Source organism: Candoia aspera, chromosome 2 (genome assembly GCF_035149785.1).
Source record: "Candoia aspera isolate rCanAsp1 chromosome 2, rCanAsp1.hap2, whole genome shotgun sequence".
Lineage (NCBI taxonomy): Eukaryota > Metazoa > Chordata > Lepidosauria > Squamata > Boidae > Candoia > Candoia aspera.
The window spans coordinates 40,677,873-40,702,935 of NC_086154.1; the positions used below are offsets into that span (position 1 = coordinate 40,677,873).

Sequence of the window (25,063 nt, forward strand, 5' to 3'; positions counted from 1 at the left end):
TCACAAAAACAGACTATTGTGTCTAATCTTGACACAAGCTACCCATGCTAAATGTAGCTGATGAGAAAGGATGAAAAATGCCTAAGGATCCTGAAAAAGACTTGTCATACTCCTACATTTTTTAAGCAGCAACTTGGCACAAAACACTCACTAGTGGCATAAGAGGGGAGATGCTGGAAACATTTTGAAAAGGTTTTGTTTGTTAATACCTGTGATCGTGCAGATCTGTACAAAGAAGGTTGCATATTAAGTATGTGCTTGATCACAAGTAGATTCCTGCCAAAATGCCATTAGTAAACTGACAGATAGGCTCTGTCTCCTCCATTTTTCCACACAGGCAAACTGGTCTGTAGAATGACATTAATTTCCCTTGGGAATGCCCATTTTCTACCAATTTCAAAGCAGATCTTATCAGAGAATCAGATTTTAATTATTTCTCATTGGTTTCACAGTGTACTGTAGATAGTAGGGATATGCAGTTATTTGGATCCAAAGAAGAAACATGCTTCAGAGGCTGGATAAACATGCTGGTGGTGTCCTTGAAAAAGCTACACCTTTTCTTGGGCTGGCACCAAAGGTGCAATGAGTGTTCCCATGTGCCTTCTTTTCTGCTTTGGATCCTAATAGATGCAAGTCCTTAGTAGATTCTCTCAACAGAATATAAGGCCTATACCTTACATATCTTGAACAATGATTCAATACATGGTAACACTTAGTCCAGCATTTTGTTTCTCACAGTAGCTGACCAGATGCCTTTGGGATTCTCAAAGTGATGGAGACACATCACTTCCTCACCATTATCCTCCTGCAACTGGTATTTGAAAGTATGGCCTCCCAACTTGGAAATAACCTTGAACCTTCAACACTATCAGTCTTTGGGCTTCCAGTGAGGAATTATGGTGGATTGATGTCTCCACTGGGGCAGAGACACACTGCAACTGGGAACGCCAGCTAGAGTGTGAACCCTGGCCAGGGAAATCTCTCTGGATCAAAGAGAGATTGTGAGATAACCCACTTGTACTCCAGATGGCTGTTCCTCATGGGTAAACTGCAGGAATAGAAGTTTTTGCAGTCAACTTGGGAGTTGAGCAGCCAGGAGTCCTGGGATTCCATCTATGCTCATAACTGTGGTGTAGCCTCTATGGACAATACGTCCTGCCAGCCTCTTAATCGTTTTGGGAAATAATTAATCTACAGATAAAGAGGGATTTCATTTGTGGCAAAAATAAGATTCCTTTTGGTAAGTTAAACCTTTTTGGGGGGGATTACAAAAATTTAAAAAATAAGGATTTAAAGATTCAAGATTTTTTTGCAAAAAGCGTAAAGAGAAGATTCAAGAAAGTTTAAAATGGATAAAGGGGACAGTTACTTTCCTATCTTTTTATTTTTATTATTTTTATTTTTGACGAAAACACTTTGGCATAAACTTGAACTAAGTTAGTTGAAGAGACCAGATGTCCTGACTCCCAGGAAACACTCTGAGACAGGGAACTGGTCTCTAATGTTTTATTGCTAATACATAACAGTAATCCTAACAAACTGAACAAGCGTGGGAAAAACCCAGCCATATAAACCCCACAGGTTAAGGCGGTCCCGATCTGTGCCTCTTGGAATGGCTCACCAATTCCTCAGTGCTATGCGTGCGCTTAACAGTCTGGAAGGGAGCCCCCTGCTCGCCATCCTTACTCATGACACCAGACCTTAGTGGGAATGCTTTTCGTTTATTGTTAAAGAGTGCATCTAACTGGCAGATTCTACATGACAAAAGATAAGATAATGAACTAGACTGATGTTTTGTTGCTATGGTGATGTGGTTTGTGATGTGGCTTGAAGTTACAGAGAGCCATTAGAGATGATAGTGTTAAAGCCACAGAAAGATAAAAGAAGGGGGAAAGGAGGGGGGAAGCTTGCCTTTTCCTCTTGCTTGTTTGAGATACTTTCACTTTTGGATTATAACATATAATGGCAACTACTAGAAAAAAGGCAAGAGAAGAGCAGGAGGGGATTGCTAGAGCAGCCTGCAGCGAAAACAGTTACACTTGATTTGCTTTAGAAATTATTTGAACAAATGGGCAATAAAATAGAAGCTTTTGAAAAAAGAATGGATGAAAGACTTGCAAGGGTAAAAGAGGAGCTGAAAGAAGATCCAAAAGATGGAAAGTTCTATATAGCAAGTATCTGGAGTGGTAAAACAAATCAATGATCAAGTGGAAATTTTAGAGAGTAAGGCAGAAATTATAACTAGAGAGCTGGAAAGAGAATTAGATAATCTGACTCTATTCTATTGGAACTGAGAGAGAAAGAATTCAGTTTGAGATTTAGAGCAATTCCAGAGGTTTCTGATGAAGATATTAGAGAACAGATTATTAAAGTCTTGGCAAATTTTCTGGAATGGGAAGATATGGAGACAGAAATTGATAAAATTTATAGAATGAATTACAGATTTGCCAGAACAAGAAATGTCCAAAGGGATATTTTGGTGCATTTTGTCAGGAAGAAGACAAGGGATCAAGTTCTGCAGCAGCATTTTAATACAAGATTGAAACTGGATAATACAGATATAATTGTTTTGAAAGAAATTCCAATTAGAATTTTACATAAAAGAAAAGAGTACACCTTTTTGGCTGAAAAATTAAAACAGAGAAAGAGCCCATATCAATGGGATAAATTGGAAGGTGTGATTTTTACTTTTAAAGAGCAGAGATTTAGACTGAATTCTGTTCAGAAGGTGAGAGAATTCTTAGAAAGATTCAAAGAAAAATTGGAGGGGATAGAAATGGAAGTCTCAGAGGACACTACGCAAAAATTATAACAGATGCAACAGGAACTGGAAAAGGATGATACTGAATTAGCTACTACTGACTTTTCTAGATAATAGGACTTCAGCAAAGGATCGTTACCTTGCCGTGGTGCTGGAGCTTGAGCACCTCAATGATGCCATGAGCTAAACTGTGAAGGGCCACCCAAGACGGGAAGGTCATGACAGAGAGGTCAGACTAAATGCGATCCCTGGGGAAGGTAATGGCAACCCACCCCAGTATTCTTGCCGTGAAAACTAAATGGATCAGTACAACCAGAGATATGTCGGTATATCATCGGAAGATGAGACCCCCAGGTCGGAAGATGGTCAAAATGCTACTGGGGAGGAACAGAGGATGAATTCAACTAGCCCCAGATGTGATGATGCAGGTAGCTCAAAGCCGAAAGGACGGCTAGCGGCCGACGGTGCTGGTGGTGAATGGCGAATCCAATGTTCTAAGGATCAACACACCATTGGAATCTGGAATGTCAGATCTATGAGCCAGGGCAAATTGGATGTGGTGATTGGTGAGATGTCAAGATTAAAGATAGACATTCTGGGTGTCAGTGAACTGAAATGGACTGGAATGGGCCACTTCACATCAAATGACCCCCAGATCTACTACTGTGGACAAGAGGACCACAAAAGAAATGGAGTAGCCTTCATAATTAATAGTAAAGTGGCTAAAGCAGTGCTTGGATACAATCCAAAAAATGATAGAATGATCTCAATTCGAATTCAGGGCAAGCCATCTAACATCACAGTGATCCAAATATATGCCCCAACCACAGATGCTGAAGAAGCTGAAGTAGAGCAGTTCTATGAGGATCTGCAGCACCTACTGGACAACACGCCTAAAAGAGATGTTATTTTCATCACAGGAGACTGGAATGCTAAGGTGGGCAGTCAAATGACACCTGGAATTACAGGTAAGTATGGCCTGGGAGAACAAAACGAAGCAGGATATAGGCTGATAGAATTTTGCCAGGACAATTCACTCTGCATAACAAACACTCTCTTCCAACAACCTAAGGGACGGCTTTATACATGGACTTCCCCAGATGGACAACACCGAAATCAGATTGACTACATCCTTTGCAGCCAAAGGTGGTGGACATCTGTACAGTCGGTAAAAACAAGACCTGGAGCTGACTGTAGTTCAGATCACAAACTTCTTATTGCACAATTTAGGATCATACTCAAGAGATTAGGGAAGACCCACAGATCAGTTAGATATGAGCTCACTAATATTCCTAAGGAATATGCAGTGGAGGTGAAGAATAGATTTAAGGGACTGGACTTAGTAGATAGGGTCCCAGAAGAACTCTGGACAGAAGTTGGCAGCATTGTTCAGGAGGCGGCAACAAAATACATCCCAAAGAAAGAGAAAACCGAGAAGGCAAAATGGCTGTCTGCTGAGACACTAGAAGTAGCCCAAGAAAGAAGGAAAGCAAAAGGCAACAGTGATAGGGGGAGATATGCCCAATTAAATGCAAAATTCCAGAGGTTAGCCAGAAGAGATCAGGAATTATTTTTAAACAAGCAATGCGCGGAAGTGGAAGAAGACAATAGAATAGGAAGGACAAGAGACCGCTTCCAGAAAATTAGAAACATCGGAGGTAAATTCCAGGCAAAAATGGGTATGATCAAAAACAAAGATGGCAAGGACCTAACAGAAGAAGAAGAGATCAAGAAAAGGTGGCAAGAATATACGGAAGACCTGTATAGGAAGGATAACAATATCGGGGATAGCTTTGACAGTGTGGTCAGTGAGCTAGAGCCAGACATCCTGAAGAGTGAGGTTGAGTGGGCCTTAAGAAGCATTGCTAATAACAAGGCAGCAGGAGACGACGGCATCCCAGCTGAACTGTTCAAAATCCTTCAAGATGATGCTGTCAAGGTAATGCATGCTATATGCCAGCAAATTTGGAAAACACAAGAATGGCCATCAGACTGGAAAAAATCAACTTATATCCCCATACCAAAAAAGGGAAACTAAAGAATGTTCAAACTATCGAACAGTGGCACTCATTTCACATGCCAGTAAGGTAATGCTCAAGATCCTGCAAGATAGACTTCAGCAGTTCATGGAGCGAGAATTGCCAGATGTACAAGCTGGGTTTAGAAAAGGCAGAGGAACTAGGAACCAAATTGCCAATATCCACTGGATAATGGAAAAAGCCAGGGAGTTTCAGAAAAGCATCTATTTCTGTTTTATTGACTATTCTAAAGCCTTTGACTGTGTGGACCATAACAAATTGTGGCAAGTTCTTAGTGGTATGGGGATACCAAGTCATCTTGTCTGCCTCCTGAAGAATCTGTATAACAACCAAGTAGCAACAGTAAGAACAGACCACGGAACAACGGACTGGTTTAAGATTGGGAAAGGATAAAATAGTTAAGAGCAGAGACATCACACTGACAACAAAGGTCCGCATAGTTAAAGCAATGGTATTCCCCATAGTGACATATGGCTGCGAGAGCTGGACCATAAGGAAGGCTGAGAGAAGGAAGATCGATGCTTTTGAACTGTGGTGTTGGAGGAAAATTCTGAGAGTGCCTTGGACTGCCAGAAGATCAAACCAGTCCATCCTCCAGGAAATCAAGCCAGACTGCTCACTTGAGGGAATGATATTAAAGGCCAAACTGAAATACTTTGGCCACATAATGAGAAGACAGGACAACCTGGAGAAGATGTTGATGCTAGGGAGAGTGGAAGGCAAAAGGAAGAGGGTCCAACCAAGGGCAAGACGGATGGATGATATATCCTGGGGGAGCTGGGGGTGTTGACGACCGACAGGAAGCCCTGGCGTGGGCTGGTCGATGAAGTCACGAAGAGTCGGAAGCAACTAAACGAATAAACAACAACAAAAGATAATAGGAAAAAGAGAGCTTTTCTTTTGTAACCATAGAGTAAGAGATAATTTTGTAATCATACTTGTATTTGCTGTAAAGAAAATTGGAAGCTTCTTTCTATTTCTTTTTATCTTTTCTTTTTGCACTTTTGTCTTTTCTTTTTTCTCTTTCTTTTCCTTTCTTCTTTCTTTACTTTATATTAGCTTTTGTTAGTTTTTATCTTCCTGTTAAAACTTTTAATTAAATTTTATTAAAAGGCACTGATCATAGCAGCACAAGAACAGGCACTAAGCACCAGATCCATAGAAGCAGGGGTCTACCACACTAGACAGGACCCGAGCTGCAGACTGTGCAGAGAGGCCTCAGAGACAGTCCAACACATAGTGGCAGGGTGTAAGATGCAGGCAGGAACAGCATACACTGAATGGCACAACCAAGTAGCTGACATTGTGTACAGGAACATCTGCACAGTGTATGGGCTAGACCCTCCCAAGTCCAGATGGGAGATTCCACAGAAGGATGTGGAGAATGACAGGGCTAAGATCCTGTGGGACTTCCTGATCCAGACAGACAGGCAGGTACTGGCCAACCAACCAGACATTGTGGTAGTAGACAAGGGCCAGAAGACAGTGTGGTGATAAATGTAGCAGTGTCAAGTGACAGCAACATCTGGAAGAAGGAGTATGAGAAACTGGAGAAGTGACCAGGGCCTGAAGGAAGAACTAGAGAGGATGTGGGAAGTGAAGGCCAAAATGGTCCCAGTGTTGGTAGGAGCACTCAGGACTGTGACTCCTAAGCTGGGAGAGTGGCTCCAACAGATCCCAGGAGCAACATCAGAGCTTTCTGTCCAGAAGATGCAGTGCTAGGAACAGCTAAGATACTGCGTAGAACCCTCAAACTCCCAGGCCTCTGGTAGAGGACCCAAGGTTGAGGAAGACATACCTCTCACAGGGGTTAGAGAGGATTTTATACACACACACACACACATATATATACATACATACATACATACACATACACACACCACTATCAGTCTTTAACAGATCTATCCTTTGTGAATTTGTTCAATCCCTTTTTAAAGCCATCCAAGTTAGTGGCCATTCCTATGTCTTGTGATAAGAAGCTCCACAAGTTAATTAGGTGCCATGGCAAAAAAATGCTTTCCTTCGTTCTAAATTTCTTTTTAATCAGCTTCAATGGATGAACATTATCATGGAAAGAAGGAGAAAAACTTATCCCTGTCCATCTTCTCCATGAGGGCAAAGAATCATCATTTGTTTTTATCACCCAAGTCTCGTGAATCAGCATGGATAATAAGGCGAACCAGATTAATTTAAATCTGAAGTTTCACTGTCCTTTCAAAGTATCATGTAACTGTTTTCTATGGTAATTTTCTCACTGGAGGCTTGGAATGGTCATTCATAGCTGCAGCCACCATTTTTTCAGCTGCTGATGGCTGGAGGGGATATGGCATGCTGCAATGACATCATAAAATGGTGAAGGGGGCAGAATTTTCATCCCATTTTTAAAGCATTATTTTGGGCATTGGCCTTGGCATGTTATTTTTCTTCTTTTCTTTCAATGGAGGATTTGCTACCATTCTTTCATATTTGGCTGCCAAATTTTGAGAGTGTATTTTCAGACCTGTCCATGCCTAGATTTTCAATGCCCCACTTAATTTTTTTAATAAAAAGAATGGCAGCTGCAAGTTTTCTTCCAAAGACCAGGTAAGTGGCTCTCTAATTTTTGGGGTCCCTTGTCTGCATTTTTACACCTGGAGCTCTTGGAAGGCCCTAAGGACTGCAAACAGGGATTAGGAGCTACCTATAGTCTGCTTTAGTTTGCTATCTGAACTAATAATCCGTGCAGCAATGTCCTTATGCCAAGAATATGCCACTGATTGATGCTATTTTCCTTTTGGGGAAATACTCTTTGTTTTTGCTGGCATTAGTGCCCATCACACAGAAGGTAGATTGCACCTTAGGTGAAGAGAGACAAGAGGCAGGCTTGCCAACAATTCCATGCTTATTATCCATCCTTGCTTGACCAATTCCCTAAACCAGCATTTCTCAACCTTGAGAAATGGCCTGGACTGGCCTGGGAATTCTGGAAGTTGAACTCCAGACATCTTAAAGTTGCCAAGGTTGAGAAACACTGCCCTAAATGTTTGGATCTTCTGGCTAGTTCACATTCAGTATATGTCTTAGATACCAGTGTATTTGGTAGACTGCTCAAAACAGACTTGAAAGCTGTCAGCAGCGGTTAGCCTTATTGTATTTGTGGAAGATTTGCAAGACAAATACAAAGCAATAATTTGTCACCAGCTTCCCTCAGCCAAAATGTTAACATGCTTTAATTCCAACTAATATTTGTTACCTATTTTTTCAACAATGTGATACTTGAACAGCACTGTAGAACATAGGGATTCTTGGAAATTTCATGAATTGAGGCAGAAGTAAAGGAGGCCAGCAGTAAACAAAATTCAAAATTTCCACCAGAAAAGATTGTGCCACCTCAGATGGGGTCTTGTGGCAAAGAACAACTAATAAAAGAGTGAAATTATGGAATACAGGCATAAAAGGCATAAAAGGCAAGCGCCAAATTACATTCTAGCTCATATACTCATTTCAATCACTGACATTTGGGAGAGACATTGACATAACTGTAAATAAAGCAATATTACATCCCCATCTGATTATGACAGATAATGTGGGTAAGATTACTTCCCCAATAATATTTAGTTTGCTTATATTTATTTAACAAAACTGACTGCCAGCTCAATTATCATCAGGGAAACATATACTATAAGAACACCCGGTTTATGGATTTTCATTGCAATCCTATGTATATTTATTCAGAAGTAAGTCTTACTGAAATCAATGAAGAATACTTCCTAGTGAATATGCTTTGGGATGTAGCCTGAATCAGTTAATTAAGTTACCTGATTAATCAATTAATAGAAGGCCATTTGATGTTGCATTTTGTTCTATTTTTATATAGAAGAAATTCATATTTCCACTGCTGCGGAAATTAGAAAATGACTAAATTCAGGATTACTTGCTTTTGGTTCCTGGATGGATAGTAAAACTCCTGGATCCAAGTGGGAGTTGATAATCTAAAATGTCAGCTGAATGTTTTTTCTCAACTATACAAAATATGTTTGAAAATAGGGGTGATTTGTAGAGGGCATCCACTGCCTAAGCAAACAACTCTAACAAAATATTCCCTCTTCTCATCCAAAACTTAGAGTAGGTATCATAATTTGTACAACTGATTGTCCAATTATATGGCTCTTTCCAACCTTATCCCTCTGAATCAGTGGTAGTCTGGTAGTCACCATCTCAATTTTTCCTCCTCCCTCCAGGAATGAGTTTTCAAGAAAATTATCTTAGACTAATTCCTGGCAAGCTGCATGGCCAACTATCTATTCTTACTGATGCAGAATTCCAGACTTCTGGCACATGCTGAAGATTGTCCTTTTTTTTTTTTTCTTTTCCTATCATGAGACAGATTTCATTGCAATGGCTCAGTAAGCACTTTTGCATGACAAGCTGCCCCTTACAGAATTCACCTCAGCCTCCTCAGTGCTTCTTCTGTCTCCTAAATTATTGCTAAGTAAGAGGGCAATTAGTTTTCAACAATTAAAATGATTTACTTACCGTATGTAACAGCCGGAGCATCTCCACATACCTGTGAAAAAGAGATGTTATTTTACTAAATTGCCAACCAGCTAGAGCTGAATGAATCAAAGTGGAATGCACTACATAGTTCCTAAGATTTTTGAAAAGCTGATAGACTCACACTTTTTCCGATGACATAAGCTCCTGGGCGACAAGCTGAGCCCTGGATTGCCCTTCTTTCTGTCAAAAGCAAAACAAATGAGGATATAAGTCTGTAAACAATTTGGATTTGGTGGTCGAGAATTCTCAGATTATTATTAATATCAGTTGTCTCATACAATAAAGACTATAGGTGATGTACAAATATAAAACCAAAGTACAATACAAGAAAAGTTTACCTCTCTGAATCCTAGCAAGTTTTGCTGAGGCCCCTCTGCAGGGCCTCTCACCAAATAAAGCAAGGTTTATGGTGGCCTAAGAGAAGGGGTCTTTTCTGTGGGGGCATCACATCTGCACATTTCCTTCTTCAGAGAGGCTCTCCTGGCACCTCTCCTATCCCATTTTTCTTGGCCTGATGGAGGTAGAGCTCCTGAGAGAATCTGCTAGTGGTTCTCCATTGCCATGAAGTAAAGGAAAGGGAGGCCCATTTTTCATTGTAGCACCAGTATTATGGAACTCTTTGCCTAAGCACTTCCCTTATTAGGTTTTAGAAAATTACTCAAAACAAAATTATTTAAGAGGGACTTTGATTCTTAATTGATCCTAACTCTTTTTTTAAAAAAATATATGGTTAATTGTTTCTAGGATTTTTATTTTATGTTTTTAAATTTTTTTATGATTACTTAATATTTTTTGTATCATGGAGGTTTTAATGGCATGACTATAACCTACTAAGCAGGGGCACCCATGGGGGGGGGAATCAAAAAGTTAAGATGGTGGGTACAACAAGGTGGTTGAAACCTCACCCCTTTTTGCACCCACAGAATACATGTTAAAAGGGGTAGGGCTTAGATCTGCAGTCATATCTAACATCTTGACCTTTTTATCTCCCCCCACCCCCCGGATGAACGCCCCTGCTGCCAAGCGTAGTGCTGGTGATTTTACTGGAAGATTCATAAGAAGGAATTGGATAGCGTGTATATACCTCTTTCCCTTAGATGTATCATGCACAGAACTTTTTATTCTCATGTAATGGTTGAGTATATAATATAGAACTAAGCAAGCATTTATTTTAGTCACTAAAGGTTTATACTTGGGTCATCCTTTGTTTTGCCCTGTCCTTGATGGTACACCTTTGTAGAGTTAGAATGATCTTTCCCATCATCAATCCAAAAACCTTTAGAAGCTGATACTCCTTAACCTTTTAACCTCGTTGTCCTTGACACACTCCAGTGAGATTAGGCCATTGAAAAGCAGAAATACTTAATTATGGTTCAGGGCCTATGTAAGCTAGACAGAAAACCCCATGAGATGAAACTTCAATGCAGACTTAACCAAGAGGGTGCTACATACTTGCTGGCTTTGAAAGGATCCCTCTGCCATCATCTCTTTGGGGTTCCCTGACTGGCAGAGGGATGTAAGAACTTTCTTTGTCTTACTGTATTATTGAATATTCTTTGATTGCTGTCTCATGTTATGTTATTTTCTTATACTGCCCTGGAATAAAACCTTAAGTGTTCGTACTGGTGCAATCATTGCTTCCAAATCGAAAAGAACTTGTGACCCAAACCTGCTGGGCTGGGGACAGAGCAATGCACCAGGAGTTTCTCAGTTGTGATGGGTAAAAAAAACAAAGAAACAAACCAAAAAATTTAGACCTTTTTGTCCTCCCTGCCACTGGGAAAAAATGTGTTTTTAGAAGTTCACATTCCTTTATTGCCACTTTTATTATTGTGATTTTGTGCTCTACTGTATTTATTGCCTTTTTTTACTCATGTGGATTGTATCTCCTTATTGTGTGAGATAAAATCTTTTTAATTGCTTCTTTAGTTTTTTAAAAATATGTTTTAAACAAATTTGTATATATCCCAAAGAAACCTAAAATCCTATGTAGTAGAAGGAATATTAAACATAGAGGAACAGCAAACTACCTTATAACAAAAAAGGAGCACAACACTGGATTATATGTAAGAGCTTGGAAATGCTGCTGATATTAAAAGCTTGATAACTTTTTATCTGATGCCAAAACAGTGGTGATGTGGACACCAAGCAATCTTTTCCTGAATGAGTGGAGGGCATTCAACAGCCTGAGGAAAATTCCCTTTCTCTTTCATAGCTACCAATTATATATCAATTTGAGGGAAAACTAAGGGAAATTGATCTTCAGTTGTAAGCAGAAACATATAGGAAATTATTTTCTTTTAGGTTTTGACATTTCAAACCATTTAGAGCTTTACTGATCAGACTCAACCCGTTTCAGAAACAAATCAGAAGCTAGTGAAGGCAAGAAATTAGTAGTGTAGCATGTTCATAGAGCTTCTTTTCAGTCGCACTACGACCTCAATATTATTCATTAGCTGAAGTTACCGGGCCACCTTCAAAGACAGTTCCTCATGCATGCATTATTGAAATGATTAAGCCTAACCTTAAATATTAGACATTTCCCCTGCAAATCAACCTAAAGTTACTGTTGTGTCATACTTTTGCAACCTGTCAATGTAAAAGATTGTCAGCCATTTTGCTTCTGTTGTCATATAAAAATTAAGTGATCGTCTGTTTTCATATATTATAAGCATGACTAAGAATAAATAATAAAGGATCAATAAACTATCCTAGCACTTTTTGTTTTTATCTTTCAAAGAATGTTAAGAATTAATTCCTAAAGATCAAACTGCAATTGTAGCACTGAAAAAAATCTCCATACTGAAAAATTCACAAACAATCTAGTAAAACAATATGGTTAATTTAGATATAAACAGTTACCCGTATGTAAACCAGTTACCTTTCTATAAGAAGGAAGGAAAAAAAGTAGATGTACTTCTAGAAAAAAACTTTTTCAAAATTTGAGACATTTTTATGTATAATCCTATGGTCCCTGGTAAGCCATAAAGTACTTAATGTATTAAGCGATGGCAGTGAAAATGAAATTGTATGCACTGTGGGCATTTATTGACTTTTCAGGTTTGATGATAACATCCCAATTCTGATACCAAGACCAGCCACAAACAGATGAAAGTTCACCTCAGAGCTTTTTAGGCTAGACATTATTTTTCAATCGCCTGCTTTACATTTACATTTAAATCAAAAGGTACTCTATAGGTACAGAAAAATGTGTGAGCAACACTGGAAAAAAAAGGGATTTACCAGAGATAAGTGACAGAAAAACTGTATGTTTCTTTTGACTTCTTAAAATCTGAAGAATTATTATTAAATGTCAGCATTCCTTGAGTTTTTGATATTTATCAATATGTATTAGTAGAAGGTTACATGAAAAAAATGGAGGTTCAATTAGCCATAATATTTTTTGATTTTGTGATCTATTATGAATTTCAATTTTCTCATGATCCTGGATAAGAAAAAGCTGTCACTGCCTACCATACACTAAGGAATCACACATTAAATAGAAAATAGAGCCTCTCAAATATTTCAATAGACCTAACGTATTATTGTGGTTTAAGTCTTTCCGAATCAGAATGTATACACACACAGATAACATATACGTATACATGGGTACAGAGGAAGTTCATTAGCCGTGGTGCCAAAACACCATGAAATGCAAGAGGTAGCAAAACTGGCCACTCTGCACGTCCTCTATTGATGGGCTTGGCCTAGAGCTGCCAAGAAGTAGAGCATATTTCATGCTGCCTGAGGTTCACTCTCCTTTCTTGTATACACTTTGTCACCATTAGTAATTCTATTAGTGATTAATTTGTCTTCAGGCAAAAGTCAAAACACTGGGACCCCTGGAATCACATGGCCTGTCTAGAGAGCTCTGAGACAGTGTCTCTAGGCGTTGCCCCGTCTTATGTTGTTTAATGGCTGTTTGTTTAACCAGGAAATGAACTCTGAGAATGACGACAGTGTCCAGAGACAGTTTTCTGGGAAAGGGGAGATGGAGGTGCTACAGATTCTTCAAGTATCAAGTTCCTAATGCTGAACCTGCCACTTAATTTTAGTAATTATTGCTAGATACTTTTCAGCCCAGTAGCAAGTGTTTTGTATTCTTCCTTCTCAGATTCACTTTCCAGTAGCAAGAGTAGCAATCTCTGCTGCCTGAATGTTACTGAGAGAAGCTGTTCTGCCTCTCTGCCTAGTCAAGCCCCATTAATTTTAGTAAACTTGTCTTCCTTAGAATTTAAGGTCTTTCAAGATGATTTTTTTTTCAATTGGTTCTACCTTCAGCACTCCTCTTAATCTGGCTATATTCAGTCCTCTTAAGACAATATCCCATTCTCACATACTAGAAAAAAAGTACCTCCAATGCACAGAATGACAGCATTGCCATTCTTATTGCAGAACTGAAGAGAAGTGGATGTTCGCCCCTCAGAGGAAGAAAAAAAACGTTCTTTAAAAATGAAAGGCTCAAAATGTGGGATGTTGGGATATGGTGACATGTACTATGTGGGATTAGAGAGATGTTTATTTTTTACACATTATATGGAAATATAAGATGCTGTCCCATCAACACAAAAATGTAATCTCATGGAAACCAGGAGATATGTGTTCTCTGTCACTGTGACTGCCCTCTGGAATAGCATTCTCCACACTTCAGGTCCATATGGGCCCAATCTTGCTGTTATTTAGGAAAAGCTTAAAGATCTGGCTCTGGCAAGGACAATTTCTGAATCCACTAGAGCGTTATGCGATGGACGTTTTTCTCTTTCCCTCAAGCAGTTATTGTTATCATGTTGGTTCTTTGTTTGAGTTATTATGATGTGTTTTTAACTCTCTTTGTATGCCAACTTGAGGTGCTTGTCAGGGGCAGCAGTAGAGAGGGAGAGGGAGGGAGGGAGGGAAAGAAGGAAGGAAGGAAGGCAGGCAGGCAGGCAGTCATATGAGATTTTTAGAACATTTTTCTTCCTTCTGTCAGGTGTATTTTAGATAAGAACAGGTGAATATGTCAATCTGCCCAGTTTTTCATTTTCCAAACTTCAAACAGGTTTAATCTATTCACAGATCAGTCTGTTATTTAAAAAAATGTATAAAATGTTGATATGGGTTTGGGGATTGTTGTTGTTATTATGGTATCCACTATTGTATTCATTTTTCCTGATACTCTGAGTGAGTGAGAAATTTTCTGTAAAATGTATTTTGTATATTATTTTTTACCACTACTTTTTAAAAAATCTGTTTAATCATGTCCGATTCTTGGAGACTGCCTGGATAAGTCCCTGCAGTTTTCCTGGCAAGATTTTTTGGAAGTGGTTTGCCATTGCCTCCTTCTGAGGGTTGAGAGAAAGTGACTGGCCTAAGGTCACCCAGCCAGCTTTGGGCCTAAGGCCAGACTAGAACTCACTGTCTCCCAGTTTGCCTTAACCACTCCACCAAACTCAGTAAGTATGATTCTCATATATTGGTTTATGTATAGAATTGGGAAGTATGCAATAGATAAGCTGCACTAAAACAAGTCAAACAAAGGATCTCAGAAATAAAACATCCTTAAAAATGTTTAAAAAATAATGCAGTCAGGGATGCAGGACATTTTTTCTCACACCTAAGTCACAAACACTCTCTAATACATTTAACAAACAAATAAAATGATTCAAAATGTGGTAAGTTGCCACAATGACATTCAAAACTGTAAATATATAATAATTCAAATAACAATCTACAGGCCTGAACACTACTTTTCAATATTAGAAAAGATACACTGTCACAATACTGGACAGCAAAAGATTTGTTGAAGGAAACAAAAACTATTCCAAGAAACGATTTCATCCACATGCATATCACAACTACAAACCACAGGAAATGCCACAACAACGAGTTACCAAATTATTCAACAACTTACCACTCTGCTTCTTCCCCACTGGCTACTTAGGTTAGTTGGAAACAATGTTATATAAAGTGAAACCAGAGTCACACAGACCTTAGATTTAAACTGGTTTTAAAACGTATACACCAAAATCCCTCACAACTTTTACATCTCAGTCAAAAGGCTGAAATCAAGTGTAGTATATGTTCTTAACAGCTTAGTATCATGGTTATAAAATAACCTCCCTAAGCTCACCTAAAGAAGTTCATATTGTGAACAGAAAGCCAGAATTCACAATATTGCAAGCTGCCTGCCAGTCTAGATGCCAAACGAAGTCTGAGTTGGAATACATGCCTTTCTCCGAGTATAGACCTTAGCACCTATACTCAGGAGAATCCCTCAGTCCCCCTCTTCCTAGAGAAAAGGTTTGTTCTTTTAAAAGTCAAAGGCAGAAAGAATCGCTGTGCCTGCAAAAAAGGGATGAGACTTTGAACACATGGTTGCAGTTGTCATACCTTTTTGATTCTTTCCCAACAATGGCAACAGCTCTAATAGCTGGAATTACCTTCAGAGGCTGGGAGAGGTCCAAGGATAAGATTCAGGCAGTTTTTAAAAAATAGTTAAAGCTATTATTTCTTATTATTCTATTATTTATTTGAATTTATAAGTCGCCGAACTCCAATCGACTCTGGGCGGCATAAAGCTATGTTAAATGCAACTTCTTCAGTCTGTCTGCTTAAGAGCAATATTGTTTTACACAGAATGTGTGTACAAGCTTAGTGGCTGTGTATTTGTTTATTTTTATTTATCTCTCTCTGTATATCATCAGCTACCGTTAGAGAACTCTTCCTCCCCAAATGCCATCCTAAAGAGGACTGTCCTCACCATTTTAGGAAAAGGTATTAAAGTAGGGACACATCTGACTTTAGAGGGCATGCTGTTGTGGAGAGATGGAGCTGCTCCTGAGAATGTCATTCGTTATCATGAAAGCCTGTGATATTAGCATAAGAATCTTACTGAGAATCAAAATTGTATTAGCTGGAAGTTAAATAACATCATCCCAAGAATAAAATATTGTTGCTGAATCCTAAGGTAAAGAATCAATATCTTTCAAAACTTCTGGCTCTGATATAGAAAATGAGTAACACCAGCTTCTTGCTTAGAGAAGAGTGAAGTGGTTGCTTCAGGCAGATGAATTAATGTCATGAAAAGGCAGCAAACTGTTGGTTATTTAAAGTTTTATTGTTGTATTTTTACTGTCGGGAAACAATTTTTGAGCACAAGTGCCCTAGGTACCAGGATCCTGAGTTTGAACAGAGGGCATTTGCTGTTCTGACTCAAGCAGCAAAACATTGTTTGCAAGTAAGCCTGCCTCTACACTCTGACTGGAAGTGACCTAACCAGTGTAACGCTGGTTCTGGAGAACCCATGGTGGGCAAAGAGATGAGGGGTGAGAAGATAATTTAGATGCTTCTACCACTTTTCCTCTTAGGAAAAAGTTGCTGAAGACATTCTGTTAAGTAGCTTCTAGAGGGGAATCATAGCTGAAGCAAGCAAGCAAGGAAATCAACAGCTACCTTAACCTTCACTGTAAGACTCTTTTAACCCTTTATCAACAATAAGGGCCAACTCTATCTTGCCAACAGTGTGGCAATGTGTATTCTTTGATACGGAATAGTCCACTATTACAAACAGCTCCTGGACAACAGCATGAACAGCATGAAGGTTACCTGGTGACTCTCTTCCTTGTCAGAAAGATGTGATGTTTCATTGCTCTCCTTTTCTACTAACTTCTTCCTCAAATTCTGGATAGGACCGGTGGTGGGCCATTTTGTGTGTGTGTCTGGATCTTCTATCATCTTGAAATCAATCTAATTCTTCCCATGTTTAAGAACTTCCCTCTTCTGTCACATGCACACAAACCCACAAATTACAATTCAGCAGCCAATTTTAAAGGCTACAGCTTGTCCATCCATGACCTAAAGGGAGAGAATTATCTACCAGCTTCCCTCATAACATTCTTTTCCCTCATAATACTAGTCCCTTGTGACTAGTCCCTTTCCAGGTATTGATAATACAGATGTCACTCAGCTGGGTTCACCACTGATTGGTAAGTGGGACCCAGAATTTACATATGAGGTGCGTAGGCATGGTTGGGGCTGACCTAGTCAGCACCAGTGCATTGAGGACCTGCTTCCAAAGAGATACACTAAGATGGGTTGATCAATTATAGCGAGGCTCTCTGCTAAAGCCCTGGCACTGTGAACAAGACTCCTCTGTATTGTGCCACCAAGCCAGAAGGAATTCAACAAATGCCTATTTTAAGCTATGAGCTTATTTCTGCAATTCAGGCTGTTTTGGTAAAAAGTTCTCAGTGCCATAAATTCTGATTGTGCCATACCATTTCAAAGATCATTACTGGAAACAAACAATCCATGGTGTAACTGCTGGGGCAGTCAGAAAAAAAAAATCTGAGGAAGATGGTTAGAGGGAAGTATCTTGAGCAGGGCTCTTGCATCATGCATATTAACTAGGATAGTGTAGGGCAGCTTCTAAATAGCCCGGAATAAGCTGTGGAACAGGAATTAGAACACGCAGATATAAGAACAGACAAAACCATATGGGTGAACCACAGCAAGTACCATGTGTCACTTTTGGGATTTTTTTTCTTTTCATAGCAAAAATGCCCCCCATGCTCACAGCAATGATGGGGGTCTCAGCAGAGACTGCTTCTCCTTTGCAGCATTTCCTGGAGTGGCCACTGGACCATGTAGTGTTGGGTGATTAGAAAGGACAGCAAAGAAGAAACCGCCACCATGGAGGCCAAAGCTGTGAAGCGTTGCTATTAAAAAACAGAAAGAAAATGAGCTCTGCCCATCAGATGCAGTTTCAAAAGTAAGCCCAATCCCCTTCTGTCTCTAAACCAGTAAATGTATGTTTATATATTTTATTAATCTGAACATAAATCTGTCCTGCAAAACAGGCAGCAATATTGAGTGAATTTACTTTCATTTGCACTTCTTTACTGCTGACTCCAATATATATATACAATATATACTCCCTCTCTTGAGAAGTGTCTTGCAGTTCTCAAATAGCTCACTCCTTTAGTTTTGACTATCCCATTTGCCTATGAAGTCTTGAAGAACGTGTAACAGAGAATGAGAGAACGATTAGACACATATTTGGGTTAATCTAAAATGTTAATCTTACAAATAAAATGAAGAAGGACATTGTTCAAACCTGCTGTCAAACATTGGATCTGGATCTGGCCAAACCCTTCCTGAAGTATTCTTATGCAGAAGGACAGATGGCCCTGATAATCTGTGCAATCTCAGTTATGGCTGGATTTAAAGCAAAGGCCAGGATTACGTCTGTAACTACTATTACTTTTGGATGTAGTTTTGAAGGTTTCATGCTTTGTAACCCAACCAGATTCTCAGAGCGTTGGATATTAAACATCTAGACTTAAAGGTGTTCTTAAGACAAAACATATAAAAATGAGAGATGCTGGGAGATGACAGAGGAGAAACAACATTCTTCTCGCTCATCTTCTACCATTTCTTAACAATATTTAGATAAATACATAAAATCCTGCAGATCCCCCCACCACACTATTTAAATATGCTGAGCCCTAATACCGGCAAAATACCCACTATGCCTGTACAAAGCAACAGATTAACAATGTCATCAGGAAGGATAGACAGGGAGAACTAATCTAAACTAATTACTGCATATTGTTTATTTTGCCATTGTACTGTTCCTACTTAAAATGCATCTTGCTAATAAACTGCCCATCCATCTGAGACAAAGAAATTCCTAAAATGTATGAGCAATAATCTTCCAAGTTAAAACTGCATTCTAGAAATTCCGTCTCTTTTCCCTGTCTTTGGAGGGATGAACCACATCTTTTTGGGGGGAATCTGCTTAATTACACACAAACTCTGGTGAGGAAAATAAGTTTCTAATTTTGTCTCTTCCTTAGAAGGACATTTGCTCCCCAAAATATAGCATAAGCTTAGAGTCTTAAAAAAAACTGTACTTGCTTCATTATATGAAGGTCAAAGGTTTGCAAAACAGAATGATTAATGGAGCCTGGAAACCAATCCCACCCAGCAGAAAGATAAGGAACAGTAAAGACAATTTGACAAGCTGCAAAAGTGAGGCTGTTGTTGCTTGGCTCTTTGCAAACTCTTTGTGGCCTAGCCTGCTATTTCCTTTACTTGCAGACAGGCCTGTTCTGCATTCTGTGATTATTCACCACCCTGTTACCCATTGCCATACTTTCCTGGCATCTCACCGGGGTGGAGTGGAGTGATGTCTCATTCCCAGTGATAACCCAAATGTAAAATACAGTATCTATGCATGTTAAACCATTTCTACACCAAGGTCTTCTCATTTCCTGAATATAGGGTGGTGTTTCTTTTTTCCTCTAGAAAAGAAAAGCTATCATTGGAGGCTTTCTGGGACACTTGTCTCCGATTTTATTTTTAAAATATTTGGTGCTTGGTCATATCCTTGTAAAGCACTTCCAGGGGTGAAGCCAACAAACCAAATAGGTGTCAGCAGTCTCTCATTGTAGAGACTTTAGCAATTCTGAGTCACTTGAGGATTTTCAAGATCTTCTGATGAAGCTCTACATCACATATGCTCCATTTATATAGAGGGGAAATGGTCTTCAGAGTACTCTAGTAGCTTTTAAGTCACCCCGCTAGATTGGATTGATTTCTTTTTGTTTGAATTTAAAAACATAAGACTTCAGTGCAAACTGAGAATCAATCAGTTGAAAATTAATATGCATTATAATCCTTGCTCCTTTTCCAGAAGGCCCTGAAGACATGTTTTTGTCAGTGGGCCTGGGGACCCCAGGTTGCTTTGGAGCCAATCAAGTGGCTGATATGAACATCTTTGCCACCGCTGTGGGGTGTGTATCGTGTTTTTATGGTTTTTAATTCTGTAAGCCACCCAGAGTCACTGTGTGTGAGTTGGGTGGCCTTATAAATTTGTTAAACAAACAAACAAATACATACATACATACATACAATACATAAATGACATTTAATGATCACAATAGCTGCTTTTTTCATGTAGGAGAAATACAAATGGGATATGATTTAAGGTATACATCAGGAACCTGTGGATTAATATGGATTGTATTCAAAAATTCAATATTTGGGGAGGTGGGGTAAGGTCCTTGTCCAAATAACCAATCACTGATGTTGGGTAAATTATCTTTTTTTTTGGGGGGGGGGTGTCATATCTATGGTATGTTGTGATTTCCAAGGTCTGAAAATCAAACAGACTGCATTTCTTTGGCAGCCTATAGATTCTTTTTGCATTTCTGATCTTACAGTCTGTGACAGTCCCCATAATATTTTTTCCTGTACTCAAAAGGATCATATTGCAGAGGACAGGTTATATTTTCCAGTATCTCAGAAATTATTAGAAGTTCTACTCTATTATTTTGTGACACAATGTACTTTTGTGAAGTCTTTTTTAAAAATCACTACACTGTAAGATTTAAATAAATTGAGATCAGAGTTAACTTAAGTACCTCCTCATAGAAAATGACTCTCATGCCTAGACAAACCTCTATAAAAACATTGTCAAAGCCCATCATATAGTACCCATCATGCATACACATACTTTACATAAATCAGTGCTGGCATTCATACTTCTTAGGACAACATTTACTACTAACAAAACTTTTTGTTTGCTTGAGACTGAGAAACTCAGCATTTGTGAGCCAACCCAACTACATTCATATAGTACTAAAGGAAGTTGTCTTGTTTTGTCATCTACCTCAGGATAGTTTATTTTAACTAGTGGTAACTCTACTAATTCTCTAGCAGAAGTTATTCCTAGCACCTGTTAAACTGAGGATGCCACAATTCATGTTTTGCATTCAGAGATATGAAATTCAACCCACCCCATCCCCAGTTCTATGTTGTTGTTGTTGTTGTTTTATTTTTTGTAAATAAAGGTTTAGATTGCAAATGAAGGGCGATCATTTTGCCAAGTAGAATAATCAATGCAGGCTAGATCTAGGGCAGGCAACCCAATGCCTTCCACTGGGTTGCCTGCCCTAGATCTAGCCTGCATTGATTACTCTACTTGGCAAAATGATCGCCCTTCATTTGCAATCTAATGTTTTAGATCAATTTCCAATATTTGGGCATTGTGAACACTTAGTCCAAAACTTTTAAATGGCACAAGATTCCTATATTATATCAACAAAAAGACTAACTTGGCATAAGGCAACTTACACTGAACACCCCAGATGAATATTCTGTCCCTAAACAATGCACCTCGAATTGTTTATGCTTTACCTGCAAATCTCATTTAGGTCTGCAATTTGCTAAAAGCTGTGAGTGAACAATGCTCATTGTTTTACAATTACATATACTGGACTTCTATTATCTTTGTAGAGTCTAAATAGAATGTAAAGTTGAGTCCAACTTCCAGTACCTACATTTCTTTCACTGAATCCGTCAATTTGGGAAGAAATTGCTTCTAGGTATAGATGATAGTTCTAGTGTGGTAGTGCATGTAGGAGATGCAAACTATAGTATTTTTCTTTCTGTATTTTTTGTTTATTCTTGACATCAATGGAGTTCCCTTTAAAGAAGAATTAAGCTGAGTAGACAGAATGTCTACTTAAGAGACATGAAGAGAGAATGTCTGCTGCTTCTTATTCCACGGGTCATATTAATTTTTGCACTAAAAGCCAAGGCAGTAATTAAGAATAATTAATGTTACTTTCTTAATACTTTTTCATCTAGAGTAAGTGGCAGACAGGATTCTGTCTACAGCTACAAATGGGTTTTTATATTTGTAAAATTACAATTCCAGTACTTCTATTATAACCTTTAAGTATCTGTAACTTGAATTATAAACATTGGCATTATTGCTTGTATCACATTAATCCAGTTCAATGTTTACTGCAAAAACTTTCTGCTTTTCATGTATAATTTTCAGCTGCATGTTCAAATGTCATGCCTGTTTAAACAATGGTTCTGCCTCTTTTCATACAAAAAAGGATGGACAGGATTGGGTCAAAAGGTATACGAAGATGTATGAACTTGTGATTTCAGAGAATACTGCATAAATTGATTTCATATGAAGTAAGGACTGTTAATTTCTCTCAACCACCTACACTATTTGTTGTAAAAACTAGAGCCTTCATACATCCTGTTTCTACACTGGGAATATCTGAAAATCAAACATGTCTGCCTTAGCATGGAGCTTTGCTTTTAAGCCTGCAGTAAAATAATTTTTTATGGTCTCTGAAGAATCAAGGCCCAAATTTGGATTTGCATCCAACCAAATTGTTAGCATAGAGGTGAAACTTCCTTGCAACCTAGAAGGAACAGGCTAGGCTCTAAGGAAAAAGGGTGTTTTTGTTCTGAGGGTAAACCCTCCCCAGATTTATGGCACGGAAAACCACAAGGGCAGAACACGCAGATTTCAGCTGAATACTGATAGAGGCTGATGCTTGTGTGCTACATGTGGTCAGAGTAGACCTCTTACTGCTTCCAGAAGCAGCACCAACTGCCAACCACCATCACCACAGCTGTGGTTGGAGGCTTTAACGGAACGAGGACCACCCCAACCATAAGCACCATGCCGTCATTGGAATAAGCTGTAGGTAGCATTAGCACCCAGGACCTTCCAACTTCTGCAAGGAGAAAGAGGAACAAATACATTGGGCACATGATGGCTAGGGGAGGAAGAACATCGTTATTGGCTCCAGAACCAACCTCTCCATTAGTGGTTTCCACAACTGCAGTAACAGAGTCAGCTATCTATTTAGCTATTATGGGTATATTAAACCATGGATAATAAGAGTATGGCTACAGAAGGCCACCTGTATTGTTACTACTTCAAGAAAGAAATGCAGTATGCTTTACAGCTTTCTAAAGGGTAGGAATGTAAACCATACTATTGTATGTTGTGACTATGATTGCTTGCAACTTAAATGCTCCAATCTACATGACAAGTACAGCCAAATATTTTATCGGGGAAGGGAATAAAGTACTGACAGCAAGCTATCAAGCAATAACAGGGGTCTGACACACAGCACCATACAACAAGACTGTCTGATAAGTGGGACAACAGAGGATAACATAGTGCTTTTGCCTACTAAGTTGTGGGTTTTTTTGCTGAGTTGTGGGTCATGTATGTCCTTGAAGATATCCCCATAGGAGAGGGCTGGTTTGTGATATTGCATCTCTGTAGCTGTTTGCTTCCTTGAAAATATGTATGACTACTAAGCAAAATACTACAGGTAAAGTACCCTCCTTATCTACAGTTATAATGTAATGAGGATTTAAAAGAAAAAGAAGGGAACATTCTCCTTTGCCATCCGCCGTTTTCTTCCAGTATGCAGTTCTGTTGTCATGAAAGCCAAGGTCACCTCCACGGTGAGCAGCCAAACAAATATACAGTATATGTGAGACACACATGTGAAGGATGGTCCCAGTGTGCCTCAGGTAGTTCAGGCAAGGTAAGATAGAGGTGAAATTCTAGCTATGTGAAGGGCACCTCACTCTCTGAGGAGCATCACATAGGTTGAAAAATACTTAGCTGGGAGTTCTCTAGCCCAATGCCATCTGCCAGAATTTGTAATGCAGAGTTAACCTCTGGATTATAAATAAAACAAAACAGAAGAGGAGAAATCAGTGTGACTTCTGGTGAGGGGAACACTCTGAAGGTCAATTTTTTTTCTAATGCTGTATCATCACCACCACCACCACCTCCAGGAAGCTGCCAGTTTGATAACATTACCATAACACCATAACAGTGTGGGAGTACTTCTTTCTTTGGCTGTTTGGTCAAAGGAGACAAAAGTGCAAGTAGAAATCTTATTTGCTAATTCTTCACTTGCTGGATGTACAAATGAAGCCCTGGCAGAGCAAGAACTAATCTTTACTAGCTCTTGTACTCTTTCTACATGCAATATTGTTAACATTTGAAATAACTCACATTACATCAACCATTTGTTGGGAGCTTGTCCTCTGTTTATATTCTGGAGTATTCTCCCTCAGACTACTTTTATGTGACTTTTGTAATAAATGCAATTTCTCTGTGCTTCCAAATGCTGTGCGTTTCCAAACTATCTTTGTGTTGTAACTCTTTTGGGTAAGTGTAGTTAAAGCTCTTCTGCAATATTCTCCCCCATGCTATCCTTTGATCTAAGACAGAAGGAAGGGGTTTGTAGGCAAGAAATCCATATTCACTTTTTAAAAAAAAAACTATTTTTCATTATACAGCAATTCAGCTGTGAAACACAAACTTCATTTTTAAATTTGTGCTCCTTCTGAGGTGCAGAAATGTACACGTAGTAGTCAGATTTTGTTTTTAAGGAATCTCAACAGCAACAGAAGTGGAGAAGATGCTAAAATTGGTAAAGGTACATTCACTTGGCAGAGGAACTTAAACTGGATTAATTGGACTGCAAGCTGTGTTACTTACACAAATCAGCTTGTGTTCCTTAATAGCTTGGGATGGAGTTACCCATTTTTTAAAAAATGAACTTAACAGCAGCATTCTTAGTAAGAATCAGTTCATTTAATGCTAAAGCATATATGACTTTTCAGAACAACACTGCCTACTGGTGTCTGATATTTGACTGTGTTGTAAACACAGCAGATGCTCTGCTGCTCTTATTAATAGGTCCCAGAGCAACAAATGCATTTGCAAGGGACCCCAGAATCCTGCTAAGATTTTCATGAAACAGAAACACACAAGATAGAAATGAAATATAACCGTTTAGCTAAGAATGATTAGGTTTGGGAGAAGAGTTGTTAAGAGCAAAAAGGTATTCTCACTTGTGCAAAGGAGTCATGCCTGCCATGGCACTAAGGAACACATAAT

General features: G+C 38.9%; 1 protein-coding gene across 2 annotated transcripts in view; it reads right to left on the minus strand.

The window, feature by feature from the left end:
• Nucleotides 1-25,063, minus strand: part of FGD5 (FYVE, RhoGEF and PH domain containing 5) — a 163,163-nt gene that overhangs the window by 65,273 nt on the left and 72,827 nt on the right. For both annotated transcript variants that reach the window (XM_063291659.1, XM_063291657.1), the window contains exons 4-5: nt 9,458-9,516; nt 9,316-9,346 (exon numbers count right to left, since the gene is read on the minus strand). In XM_063291659.1, the coding sequence (XP_063147729.1) occupies nt 9,316-9,346; nt 9,458-9,516 (90 nt within the window). The remainder of the gene's footprint in view (nt 1-9,315; nt 9,347-9,457; nt 9,517-25,063) is intronic.